General features: G+C 37.6%; 1 protein-coding gene and 1 long non-coding RNA gene across 2 annotated transcripts in view; one reads left to right on the forward strand and one right to left on the reverse strand.

Moving 5' to 3' along the window:
* The window catches only part of amon (prohormone processing protease amontillado), a 193,386-nt gene that overhangs the window by 128,926 nt on the left and 50,639 nt on the right, over positions 1 to 13,821 (forward strand). The window contains exon 3 of the mRNA XM_090407725.1: positions 3,886 to 4,017. Coding sequence (XP_090263851.1) covers positions 3,886 to 4,017 — 132 coding nt within the window. The remainder of the gene's footprint in view (positions 1 to 3,885; positions 4,018 to 13,821) is intronic.
* The window catches only part of LOC150097631 (uncharacterized), a 70,097-nt gene that overhangs the window by 25,412 nt on the left and 30,864 nt on the right, over positions 1 to 13,821 (reverse strand). The gene's annotated exons all lie outside the window — the stretch shown is intronic.

A 13,821-nucleotide genomic window follows, 5' to 3' on the forward strand; every position in this document is an offset into this window, starting at 1 on the left:
AGAGATCCTTTGTTTTTTCCCATTGTGATCAACACTGTTGACGATTACTGACCAGCAGTAACACGTGGCGACGCATGTGACCAAATATTTCATTTAAACTGCGTAAGTGATGTTTTCGTACATCTGCATAAAGCGTTCTCATTCAGTAGCTGGTATGTGTATGTCTGTAGGTGTATAAATACATGTAAGATAAGGAATAATTATACTAAAATAATATTACGTGAGACATTGTTCCTAAATAATTGTTATCCACTAACTTTCCAATTTATTTATTTTTTCTTATTGTATGTTTATTAGTATATTCCTCTCTTAGTTGGTCTAATTCTTTCTAGTTCAATTTATTGCTGATAGAGATTATCACCCGCATGATGAAAACAAATCATCGTTCCAACAGAGATGAGATTAATATCCTTTCGTTTGCATTTGCAGCAAGAGACGCTAGAAGGAGTTCTAGAAACATTTCAAATTATCTTCAGAAGTGCATAGTTTATTAGTATCTGTATTTGTCCTTCCCGTCTGTTTCCACTCATAGCTATTGTTGACACACGGCCTCGATTGCCAACAGGCACCAATGGTGAAATGCTATCCGCACTTAGCCAATCTTCGGGCTATTTCTTTTCTCTTCTCAGAGAACTTTCAATATTATTTGAGAGACAGTACTTCTTGTAGTGTTAATTTACTGCCGTTACAAAGTAAACTTTTAAAAGGCTGATCACTCAGTTACGTTCGCTAGTCTTTCATGAGCGAGATCATTTTGCTCAGCCAATAAAGCATAATTTAGACGGTCAAGATTACTTCAGGTGGCAAGATGGATTATGAACTGGTATTTCTCATATTCATGACATAGTTCTCCTTGTTTACTCATATCTAGGTTGCTGTTCGACTGACACTTTTTAAAATTTCACTGTGGGATTTGTGTTGCTGGTCGTCTGTGTTACAAGCATAGATGCGTGCAACAGGGAATGATAATGGTTTGATTTCTTTTATTTTAAAGTATTTTTGTTTCGTAAAGTGAGTAAAACAAGATAGATTAACACCCTCTTTTCTCACTAGGAATATTTTCGAAAATATAACTGAAAGTTGATACCATTTTTTCTATAAGTGCAGTTAGCTTTGCACTATGGTATTCAAATTAAAACTTGTGGATAGTCAGGCTACTTCAGTGTATATAAATGTGCTATAAAATGTTTAATAAAGCATTATTAAACATGGAAGACACTGAATGTCATACGCAATTACGGTGGTAGAATAACGGCTTACTGTAAACTATAAGAAACAATCCCACATCCATTTGATTTTGAGAAGAGGTGGCTGAGATTATACTTACAGAAACTACAGTTTCACACCACGCAAAATAAATCAGCTGAAAATCATACACAATTAATAAACATGAATATACTCATCCCCCTAATGGGTTTAGCTGCCTCGGCAGAAATGCTATTGTCCCCGAGGGTAACGACGATGAAATTGCACACTACGAATAATTCAAATTCTTTCAATACGATGCTTGTTAACTACAATGGTCACAAGATAAACTACCGCTGATTTCGAAAGGCTATAGTTTGTCACAGGACTCCAATTCTAGTACAACATTCGAAAATCAATTTTCCTTGAAAACTTCACACGCGCGACTGATATTCCAGGTGGTTCCTGCACCCTTTTAGATCTGTTCCTTCTTGGCATAGGTCGTTCAATATTTTTGGAGGGATGTTCGAATATTTTTGATGATATAGTGTATTTTTAAGGTTAAGAATGTATCCTTATCGATTTCTGAGTTACTAGTTTCACTTCATACGCTCGGATCCCGTGACAGATCTTCTCGACTTCATTCCTTTTGGACGATAAAAAAAGAAATCTGATTCAGTCCCATAAAAGTTATGCTCACGTGCGTAAGTCACTTAATCCATCTTCCATTGAAAGCGTACTCTTAACCCAGTGTCACTCCGCGCCCAACTCTTACTTGGAAACTTTATCCTGACAATGGCAGTGAAAAATTGTGCGATCATTTCAATGAACAGAAACCCACAGTTGAGAATCTTGGTCACTTTTGTGGCCAATCCAACAATCATTTGGCTGTGTTGACGCATGATTTTGTGAATAGTCCACCCAGCTCTAAAACTGAATAGAAAATAAAATATTTGTGATTCTTTCCATATAAATAACATCATCTTACTAACTTTCTTTTATCGTTGTAAGGAAATTCAGCCACTTTCTTGAACGCTTCTTCAGTGACACATTTTTTTTCTTTCGTTTTTAATTTTCAAATATGTGAATGTAAAAACTTATGTGAAATGGGGGAAAATAAAGTACTAAATTATAGCCATAGTACTAAATTAATTCTTTCCTGATAAAGTTACGCCCTCTAGTGAGTGCCTTGAAAACTTGTTTAGTTAACTTCGTGATTCGAAAGCCAACTCTTCATTTTATATGCCTCGAAATAGCAGAATACTTTTAAAAACAGTTTTTCGCAGAAAATCTTTATTTTTAAAGTTTAATGTGTTATCTTTTTTTAATGTTGTTTCCTTTGCTAGTAATGTAATTTAACAGAGGTAACTGATGTTTCGAATTAACAGACTGAAATACATGGAGATACTGTTAATCTATTTCAGATTTTGATAAAGTAAAAATCTATTTTAACATGGATTAAATACATAACACAATTTATGTTATCTATTATTCAGAGGTAGTTGTTTAAAAAAAATCTCAAGCTTTCACTCGGCACTGAATTAGTTTGTCTGAGGTTAAGGCAGTCGGGAGGAGATTATACGGTTTTAACTCAAACATTTAGAACACACACACGCACGGTTTCGAAACATAATGCGTACGTTATAACTTCGGTTTCTTTAGTACAACAGAACTTCGAAATGAGGAAACACTCCAAAGTTTTTCTAAGAACATTACAAAAAAAAAAAAAAAAAACATTTGTGGACTTTTTCTTCTAAATTATGAAAAATGTTTTCATTCGCCTACAATATCATGATCAAATTTCTTCCAGTATCGTGAACTTATCGATTTGTCCTCGGTATATTTTTAACTGCTTACGATTGAATTGCTTGCTGCGAGCTACTCTCCCGGTTTAAAATGAACTCGAGGAAATATAGTTTCAAATTCAGGACATCGTTACTCTTGTGATATTGGCGGAATCATGTTTACTTTCCAGGTGATTTTTCTTAAATGTCGTCATGAGGTTGTCAGTTATCTGGGAAAAATGACTACATTAATCGGATGCGCGAAGAATTTTATAGACATTTATCGGGATGGTGTAAATTATCTAGTATCAAGCGATGAGTTGGATTTTTCATCCAAACAAAAAAAGAGCAGAATAACAAAACCTTGAACATATGAAAATGATAGACGCAATGAACAAAATGACCAGCCGTTAATTCCATATCAGAGTCATAGTCATGCCTATAGACAAAGAGTAGTCATGCTAAATACATGATGGAAATCAACATAAGATAACCGTAGTCGTCTTCCTAACAAACTCATAGGAAGTTCGTTAGGAAGGCAATCAAATGTTGGTGCAACCTATCGTTATAAAAGTGGCATAACGATAAGTTGTGCAACTTTTATCACACACACACACATGCATGCACACACGCATAAATTAACAGATAAAAATATGATTTTTGGAGGGAATAGAATCTGGAGTACTTCCTGCGATGAGTGATGGGATTTCATGAGGTGAAACGCAATAATTATAATTATTATTACAATTTAGCATTTTTAAATAATTATATACACATGGTTCCATTTTAATATTAATAAAATATTAATATCATGATTATTGCCTTGATGTTAATTTTAGATGAAGGCTTCTTGTAGAGAGCAATGTGTATTTATTCACACTTTTACGATTGCTTTCTTTCTTTCTTTCTTGTTAAGGTGTCGCTGGCAGTTCAACAAACAGGGTTCAAACGAGTGAAGCGAGGTTACAAACAACTCCGACTAGGAGGAGAAAGCAGCGTTCTTCCTAAAGAACCTTCTGATCCCTATTTTCCTTACCAATGGTATTTGGTAAGTAAACATATTCCCATTAAATGTTTCATTTAATTATATGTGTACATTGTATGAATATGAATTGTAATTTCCACGAGATACTAAAAAAAAGGATTATTCTTATTAAGAAATAAAGAGGAGAAAATTATGAGGACTAAAATTGTTATAGAAAGTACAGAGCTGGGCTGTAAATGGATAGTGATTGATTTGTGCACAATATATCGCAATATGATCCTTCCCTGTTGAGTTCCGTTTCGGACTGTTTTATATTTCGAACTCTGTATATGATTCTTCTACTTTTTTTCTTTCCTGTTATTTGGCATTTACAGTGCGCAAATGCTTGTGCATCACGCTCAAACTCTATTAACGTGTGCACGTCTATTTGTCTAGTCTACTATTCGCGACAGTCCCTGATGACATTATCAGTTTCCATCCCTGAAACGCTTATCAAACACACGTGCACACACACACACATGAATAATGACAGCTCGTTTTAATGAAGTCCTCATCGTAATAGCCATTCTAGTTCATACTGTCATCGACCTACAGTTTGCACACACACACACACACACACACACGTGTGTGTGTGTGTGTGTGTATGTGTGTTCACATATCTGGAGTCAGGCTTTGTGATTCGCTTATATATTAGGGTCTGGTTTATTCAAGCGTTTCATAAATCTGTATTAATCAGGCAACGCATACAGATTGTATGAATATGAATTTCATGTCTACTAAGTTAGACACATTCTCTTTCAAGTTAAGAATAGTTTTGTTTCTCATTCTTGGTAACATTAATGGGGAGGGTATTAACAGCACTTTTCCCCTTTTGCTTTTCCAGGTCTACAGTCCCGATTTTCTTTGACAGTTAAAGCTCACAGCGCTGTACCGTTATAAGGCATTCATCTGTCATTCCAGAATATGCTGGTCGATTTATTGGGTTTCAGCGACTTTTCTCCAATGTTCTGTTAACAGCTGGGAGTCATAACTATAAGTCAATGGCTCTATGGAAGCACGTCCCCATAACGACTCTCTAGTCAGTCAGTCACTGTCAACTGTTATTACACCAATCTATAACTTTTCTTCTGCGACAATCCCCAGGAAATCTGAACTCCGTCCTTAACTCTCAAAGCACTGCATTTTCTTTCATTTATTTATAAATTCTACGGATCACTATTTCATTCAACGTTTTTTTAAATCTAGAATTCGTATTTACACGTTGGAGTTGATTCCAATTCGACAACTTCTGGTCAGATATCCTAAGTGGCACGACCCTCTAATATTGATCTGAGCATTTTCTATTTGACATTAATTGGAGAATACGTACTTATATTTTCTTTAATGAAACGCTAAAAGGAGTTACAGCTGTCAACAGCGACCAATCTCTCATTAATTGTAAAGATTAAGGCCCTGGATTTTCTCTTATTACTTTAAGATGCCCGTTTTTTTTTTTAAATCACAGTCAAAGAAAATGCATTCCAGTGCAGGTAACGTTTTCGCTTTTTTTATTTAATTACTGCGTCACAAGGTCACAAAAGCATTTACCTTCTGTTATCAAATTTTTTACGCGTGATAATTTCTGTATGGCCAAACGAGTACTTTCCTAATTCCATGAGCACCCAGTGAGGGAAGGAGAATTTTTCACAATGGAGGAATTCTGAGCTTTTTTTCTAAAAATATGTCATTTTTTCGATTAAACAAATATATGATTTATATGTTTTTGATGATAGCAACACTTTCATTTGCGAGGAATAATACACCATTCATAATCCTAAGCGACTATTTTTTATGTGATTTCAAGCCATAAATCAAGATGAATGACGTGACTCTTGATACAGTAATGTTAAAAATCTAGTGACTGGGATTCACCTTGTGGTTATAAATAAATAAAAAAAATCTTGCTCCTTTTCATTTCCTTATGGGGAAAAGCCGGCACTATTTTTTGAAATGGTATCTAGTCTCACCTCATACCATCACCGATGTGTTGCGTTTCCCCACGGCGTACAGTATAAGAGGCAATCTTTCCTAATCTTAATCAATATCTATTTGCATGTATGCTCGTGCTGCTTTATTTTTCGTTGATTTTATTGAGTTGCGAGATTAAGAACTCGAGTTCCTTCCAAAATGGAAAAAACCCTATCTGCCTACATCGAAGATCGACTGATGGCTTGAAAAAAAAAAAGAGTATAAAAAATAGAAAAAAAGTTCCACAGCCCTAGCGATTTGAAAGCTACCATGAGATTATGCATATCTAACGGTTAGTTAATCAAATTAAAAACAGAGCAACCTGAATCTTCGGGGGATCCAATATTAATGTAGCATAAGATACCATTCGTGTATAAACAAGCAGCAACCATACTCGAATAAAAACAATCCTTTTCTTCTTTCATTTTTCTCGAGCGTCCATTTCCAGTGAGACATGTAAATGGATTTGTTTGTCCAAGCCAATGCAAACTTTAAGACACTTCTTCGTTTGCCAGAAGTAAGAACCATTCGTCTATTGCATTTTCTACTGCTCCTGCCATAAAGTTCCAAGATTTAAATGCTCATTTCACGTGCACCGCGTTGTAGTCATGGAAACCTTTCGCCAAGTTGCCATGAAATTAATTTTATGTTCTACTCCTAAGTGCACACGCTCACTAGGATTAATTTTCTTCCAAGAAATAGCATACAGGTAGCACATTGCCTCACTCTCTAGTCAGACGAGCAGAACAAACCTAATTATCCCTCACTCAAGTGTCTCTGTCATCTTGGAGAAAAGTTGGAAACTTGGTTCGTTATTCCGCCACTTTGTTCACTTCAGTTTTAAATTATACATTGGGCACATCGGTGAGTAAACAAAGAGCCTAATTTGCTCTGAATTTCTTGTGTAACACTCACAAAAGTAACTAAGAATTTCTGAAGGAAGTGAAGTAGTTAAGGGGAAAAATATAACTAGGAAGCATACATATTTTAAGGGCAGCTTAACCATTAACTAGTACTGTTTCACGAAACAGTCTTTGTGTTTCTAGTTGTAACTACGCCATATGAAGCTGTAAATAAAATACAAACTCATCTTTTATTCATTTATTAGGCAGAACAGGAAGTTTCTGTCGCAGCGAAGTAATGGTTTTCATAAATATTTATTTAAATGGGAAAATTATTCCTATTTAATGTGTTGTCTAGAAATTACGTGTATTCGCCGGCTGGTTTATCTGCCAAGTTCTTTTACTGCAAACGAACACCAATAACAAAAACTCTTGTTAGCTTTTGAAATCAGTCAACTCACCTTCGTAGTATTAAGAGCAATTTTTTAATTTTTCGACAAAGTATTTCATCTGAAAGTCGCAATTTCACACCTCAACTTGGAGTTGCAAAGATAAAGGTGATTCCTGTTTTAGTAGTTTATTCGCATTTTATAATAAGGTGATAGCAGAATTGGATAAAGGAAATGGCTACACCATGATATTGCAGAACTTTGCAAATGCATTTGACAGAATACCATATGGAAAAGTATTACAAAAGTTGGAGCAAATGGAAATGGATATGAAGCTAGTAGTATAGCACGGATGGGAGGGAGGGGGTAGGTGGCTGACAGCGATCAAAGAGTAGTATATGGTGGAGTGGAATCTAGGGAGAGTGGCTAGTGAAGTACCTCAAGAATCACTACTCTTTAATTTGTATATCAATGGGGAAGATTTAAGCGAAGATATTCAGTTCTTTGCTAATGATGATGATGCAAAACTGGGGAGAGCAATAGTTGATAATGGTGATGTAGATATCTTGCAGGATGATTTAAATAAATCGGAATTGTGGGTAAAGGATAATGATTGTCATTTTGCAGCATTACATTTAATGTTACAAAATGTAAGGTTTGCAACATCAAAAAACATCGGGTTGAAAAGGTTGCATACGGTGTATCATATTGATGGTACTGGATTGAGGGAAACTGATGAAGATAGGAACCTGTAGATAGTGGAAGAGAGAGAGAGAGTTGAAATTCAAAAGGCATATTGCAAAAGTTGGTAAAATACTCGAATGATTACGTTGATGTTGAAAAACACACTAACAAGCAATTATCCCTCTTTATAGGGCTATGGTTTGGGTGAATCTTCACTACTGTGCATAGATTTGGTCACGTGGGTGTCTTAGGGACCAGGAGGTGGTAGAGACGATTCGGAGATTAGTGACTAAGCTGGTGACAGATCTGTGGACTGTTCCTGGTGATTACAGTTGAAGGTTTGCGGGTTACAAAGTTTAGTTGATAGGTGTAAAAGAGGGGACATGATAGAAGCTTTTAAGATATTAAAGGGGATTTATAAAATAGATGCAAAGGAATTTTTGCATGGAAAGTGGTGAAAATGAGTGGTGAAAATGAGAAAAATGGATTGCCAGAATTAGTTGAGTTCCCTGACAATGAACGAGTTTAAGGAGACGTAGGATAGGTTTTGTGTGTATAATAGTTTGTTTCGCTTAGTCTCCGGACTCCATAGACATACCATATAATAATAATAACATAATATGTTGTGTGTATAATGGGAAATCCTTCGGTTCCTCAACAAAGTATTTTACTGTTGTTATTTGTTTGAATTGCAAAGAATGTTATTTTCAGCACTATAGCATGGCTGTAAAAGTGATTACCTTACAGAAGGGATGGGCAACAAAATACAACCGAATTCCCTAGAAGGAAAGAAAACCAAATAACAAAATTATCAATAACCTTCCGTCCAATAAAAAAAGTTCCCTTTATAGAAATTCTTTCACGAAATGCAGTGTATCTGGATATCGTACTTTAAGGTCAGTGAAAGATGAGCTAGGAAGAATTGATTTTGTATATTTTAAAGAAATATTTAGTTGGTGGTAAAAGAAGATACTGAATTCAATATTATTTTTGTTAACGTGTAGGTCACTAGATTTAGTAACCTTACAAGTAAATGGAAATAATATTCTGGTCAATGTAATATTGCTTTCATGAAATGTAAATCATTCATGAAGTAGCATAAACTTACAGTATGAATGTAAATTGATGAAAGAGAAGTCAAGTTCGCGTTTGGTTTCACAGAAATGTTTCTTATCGATGACAGAATCAGAACTAGCCAGAATAGTTTCTGTGCGTATCAATATATTCTTAATATAGGTAAAATTATGACCACAGTAGGAGATGAAGGGTAAGAATTATTTGAATTCTTGTATCATAAACTTATTTTATTTTTGACCAAAATAATTCCAAATGTGGAATATCATATAAGCTTTATTTCCCGATTCGGTGTCTATACTTGGAGGAACCAGAATTCTTCCTCATTAATATTAGGTATGGTATGACCTAACAGTGTGAGAAAGTAAATCTGACACATTTCGGAATTTTGTATTTTTTTATACATTCATAAACTAGTATCCACCCAACCTACGATTTTTTTTTAGGTTATATACTCTCCTGGATATATTATTATTAGAAAATCGATAGCGAATCAATTTTGAACTGATGTCTCTTCTACTCGTATTTTATCAATCATACTTCATGCAAACGAGTCCCTGGAATAGAAAAATAAACTTCGGTTATTTTTCACATCATGCACGCTCCTTCTGTCGTTATTCCATAATGTTCTTTTTTTTAAATTACTCTAAATTCTTGGATTTGTGATTCAACAATATTTTGAATATCATTTTATGAACATCTTTCGGGATACATACATACATACATACATCTTCAAGGCCCACCTGTCCTAATTGGGTTGTGGGGACAACAGCTGCAAGAGGAACTTCCACTAGTCACGATCCTCTGCCACCAAGCTCAGGTGTTCTGGTGAGATTCCCAAACGTGTCCACCCAAGGTTTTGAATATCATCTATCCAGCGAGTCCTTGGCCTTCCACGTGGCCTCCCACCCTCTGGCTTGGCAAACAAGGCCTGCTGAGGGAGCCTCTCTTGTGGCATTCTGAGCAGGTGCCCGTACCAACATAACTGTGATCTGTAAAGGGGATAAAAGGGGATAGCCGTTTGGCTTTTCATCTTAGTTATAACTGTGATCTCTCAACACGGAGAAGCAGCGGTTGAATATTGAGGGTTTCCCGAATTGCAGAGCTTCTGATTGTGTCGAGTCTTGTCAGTCCCGCAACCCCTCGAAGGAACCTCATTTCAGCCGCTTGGATTCGTGTCCGCATTCTTTCGGTCATTACCCAACTCTCATGACAATAGGTGAGGATGGGGACATAGACTGTATTGAAGACAACCAGCTTTGCCTTCTGGCTTAACTCCCGCTTCAATACTACCGAACGGCCAAGCTCCCGCAATATTGAGCTTGCTAAGCCAATTCGAGTATCTAGCTCTACGTCCCACTTTCTATCACTCGTGAATATGGACCCAAGGTATTTAAACTTCTCCACCTGCCTCATGGGGACTCCACTTACATGTAGAGTGCACTGGGATGGTTGTCTTGAGACCACAAATGTTTCAGTTTTGCCATCTACAAACAGCTACAAACCTATCCAAGGTCCGCTGGAGGTCATCTGTGGAAGAGCTAAGCAGAACTAGGTCATCTGCAAAAACGCAGACGTCCAATGCTACATCTTCCAATTCTGACACACTCACTGCCTCGGTTGTACCTATCAATCCAGTCCATAAATATTATGAAAAGTAGGGGTGACAGAACACACCCTTGGCAGAGGCCAACGGAGACCGTGAAAGGTTCAGACTTTGTGGTGGTTACCCTGACACAAAACTCTCGGCATTCATACAAGGACTTGATGGCAGCTAATAGTTGGCCACCCACTCCATACTCCTGTACTACTTTCCAAAGCGTATCCCAGGGAACCCAGTCATATGCCTTCTCCAAGTCCACAAAACATGTGTAGACATTCTTGGCTGCTGCTGGGCCACCCGGGTTAAGAAGGCTCTCAAAGTATTCCCTCCATCTGTGGAGGATAGCCTTCTCGGTTGTTAAAAGTGCACCATCAGCGGCCTTAACTGCCCTTTCTATGCACGATTTCCTACCTCGAAGGCGGCGGATGGTCTGCCAGAATACTTTGTTTGCATTTGCATAGGATGAGTCTAATCTTTCTCCAAAGGATTCCCAAGCCTTCTGCTTTGCTATCTTTATTGCCTCAGCAGCAGCTTTTCGTGCCTCAGCATACCGCAAAACGCATCTCAGGTAACCTGATCCTAAGCCATGTCAGGTAGGACTTCTTTTTTGCCTGGACAGTTTTTTGGTCTTGGTTCCACCAAGGTGTCCTTTTCTCACTGCCCGTTGCCACGTCAAGCCGCTTTCTGCCACAGCATGAGAGTGCAGAGGCAGTTACAGCTATTATGAACAGCTTCCACTCCTCCTCCTCAACATCTGGAGTATGCTTAGGAATCTCTTTGAACCTGGAGGAAATGTCATCTGCAAAATTCTTCCTCACAGCGTCATTTTCCAATGTCTCCCATTTCACGCGGTATAGCTGCTTAGGCTTATTGATGGTAGCATCTGGTTTCTGAAGTGGTAGAGTGCACACAACAAAGTGGTGGTCAGTTGACAGTTCTGCCCCTCTTCTCACATGAACGTTCAACAATGAGGAAAATGGGTCTGCTGAGACTATAAAGAAGTCAGTCAGAGACCTTTGTTATAGTGTATCCCTGTACCAGGTATACTTATGGACTTCTCGGTGGTGGAAGAAGGTATTCATTATTGACAAGCTGTTAGTACAGCAGAAGTCCAATAACTTCAACCCATTTGCGTTAAGGTCATGGGCGCCGTTCCTCTCAACCACACCCCTCCATGTCTGGTCATCTGTTCCAACATGTGCATTGAAGTCACCCATTAGCAGGACTGATTCCATGTCTGCCACCCTATCAAAAGCAGCGTCCACTTCCTCTAGGAAGGCAGAGTATTCTGACTCCAGATTAGGTGCGTAGGCTTGCACCACAGTCAAATCATGGTTTTTCATCTGAAGCCTTAACACACACACACACACACACACACACACACACCCGTCTTCCCCCAATGGGATCCACTCAGCAACACAGTCTGACAGCTGGGGCTTGTGAGTATCCCCACACCCGCCTGAGCAGACATTGTCAGGCTCATACCAGAGTAGTAAAGCTTCCACCCCTTATCCAGGTCGAGAGTTCCAGAGCCTCTCCTCTTCGGGATATACAAACTAATCCTAATTTTAAAATTTTTTGCGTGATCTGAATGAATAACAATTTTGAAATATCTTTTATTTCGCAATACTGGTCCATTCATCCAAGCAAGATTACTAAAGCGGTGATCGGACTCTATTAATTCTTTAACTTTTAATATTTTCTCTTTCATTATTATGATTATTATACTAGTATTTCCATAAATTCAGAAGACTCATTATTCCCAAACAGGTGATTGATTATTCACATATTACCATACCTCTCCTTAAACTCCTTCACTGACGAAGCCCTCAACCACCTCTGGAAACCCATTCAACCTATTCACTACCCTCCAAGAAAAAAATCTAACCCTGACACCGTTGCTTACTACACTTTTACACAATTTCCACGGCGATCCTCGTACTATCGCTCCCTGACATGTAATGAAAAAAGTCTTCAATGTCAATCCTATAAAATTAATTTATTAACTTATGTGCTTCTATCTTGTCTCCTCTTATTCTCCTAACCGCTAGTATTTGAAGCCTACAGACTTCCAACCTATTCTCATAGGAAGCACCTCACAGACCTACCACAGTCTTTGTCACTCACTTCTTCATCCTCACAAAATCCGGGAGACGAGATCTGTCCGCAGTTGCCCAGATGTGGCCTTATTAAAGCCAAGCCTTATCCATGTGAACAATAACACCTCTCAATCCGTGCTTGTGATCTTCAACAACCACATAATTTGATGTGGTGTTTTGGCTACTTTTGCGATATGCCCCCAAACTTCGGCTCCCTGTTCACAATCATCCACCAAGTGACTGATCTCATCAGTTTCCGGAAGCTCAGGTCTATCAATATAGTACACAGCTTATGATCTTCTCTTCCCAAAGTGCATTACCTTACACTTAGCCACATTAAACCAACAGCCATTTGTCTTTGCCCATACTACCAGTCTATTTAAGTCACTGTGCAGAATATCTACGTCACCTTCATTTACCATCAATCGTCCTGGTTTTGCATCAGCAAACAACTGAATATTTTCGTCTCATGATTTCCTATATCATTGATATACAAATTAAACAATAGAGGACCAATTACTGATCCCCTAAGGTACACCAATGGTTACTCGCCCTCCTGGATTCAACTCCTCCATAAATTCCTCTTCGATATCTGTCCATCAGTTACTCTCTAATCCAACTCACCAGATTCTATTTGCTCCACTTAATACAACAGATTAATGTAACATTAATCCAATTAATTCAACCAAGTCGAACATGGCACAATGCCCCAACATAATACGCAAAGTTAATCCGCCGGAGAATTTTCTATTCTGTGATCCAACTGGAAAATGTTCCACATATCTACTTGGAATATCTCGTTAATACTAAATTGATCGGTTCGGCTTGGGAATATATAACTTTTACTTTCGACATCACAGAATACATCACTACATCTTCACTGAAAGAGGCAATTGACCATCTTCTTGGTCATCAAAGAGATGGTGAGAATCTATCTTCTCAACGAAGATCATCACACCAGTGAAGTCATTGATGTCTTTTATCAACAATATACTGAAAGAAGTAATTTCCTGACTGAGAAAGGCAACAGGAGCACAATCCATTTTACAACCTAGCGTCAACAGTACACTAAAATTAGAGGGGAGAAAAAGATTTTTTTTTTTTTGCATATAGACCAGCATCATGTGAAAAAGAAATAAACAATGAACCTAAAATTGATTTTGATATTT

This window comes from Typopeltis vanoorti, chromosome 17 (genome assembly GCF_054136105.1).
Source record: "Typopeltis vanoorti isolate ZY-2024b chromosome 17, IOZ_Tvanoo_1.0, whole genome shotgun sequence".
NCBI classification, from domain to species: Eukaryota; Metazoa; Arthropoda; class Arachnida; order Uropygi; family Thelyphonidae; genus Typopeltis; species Typopeltis vanoorti.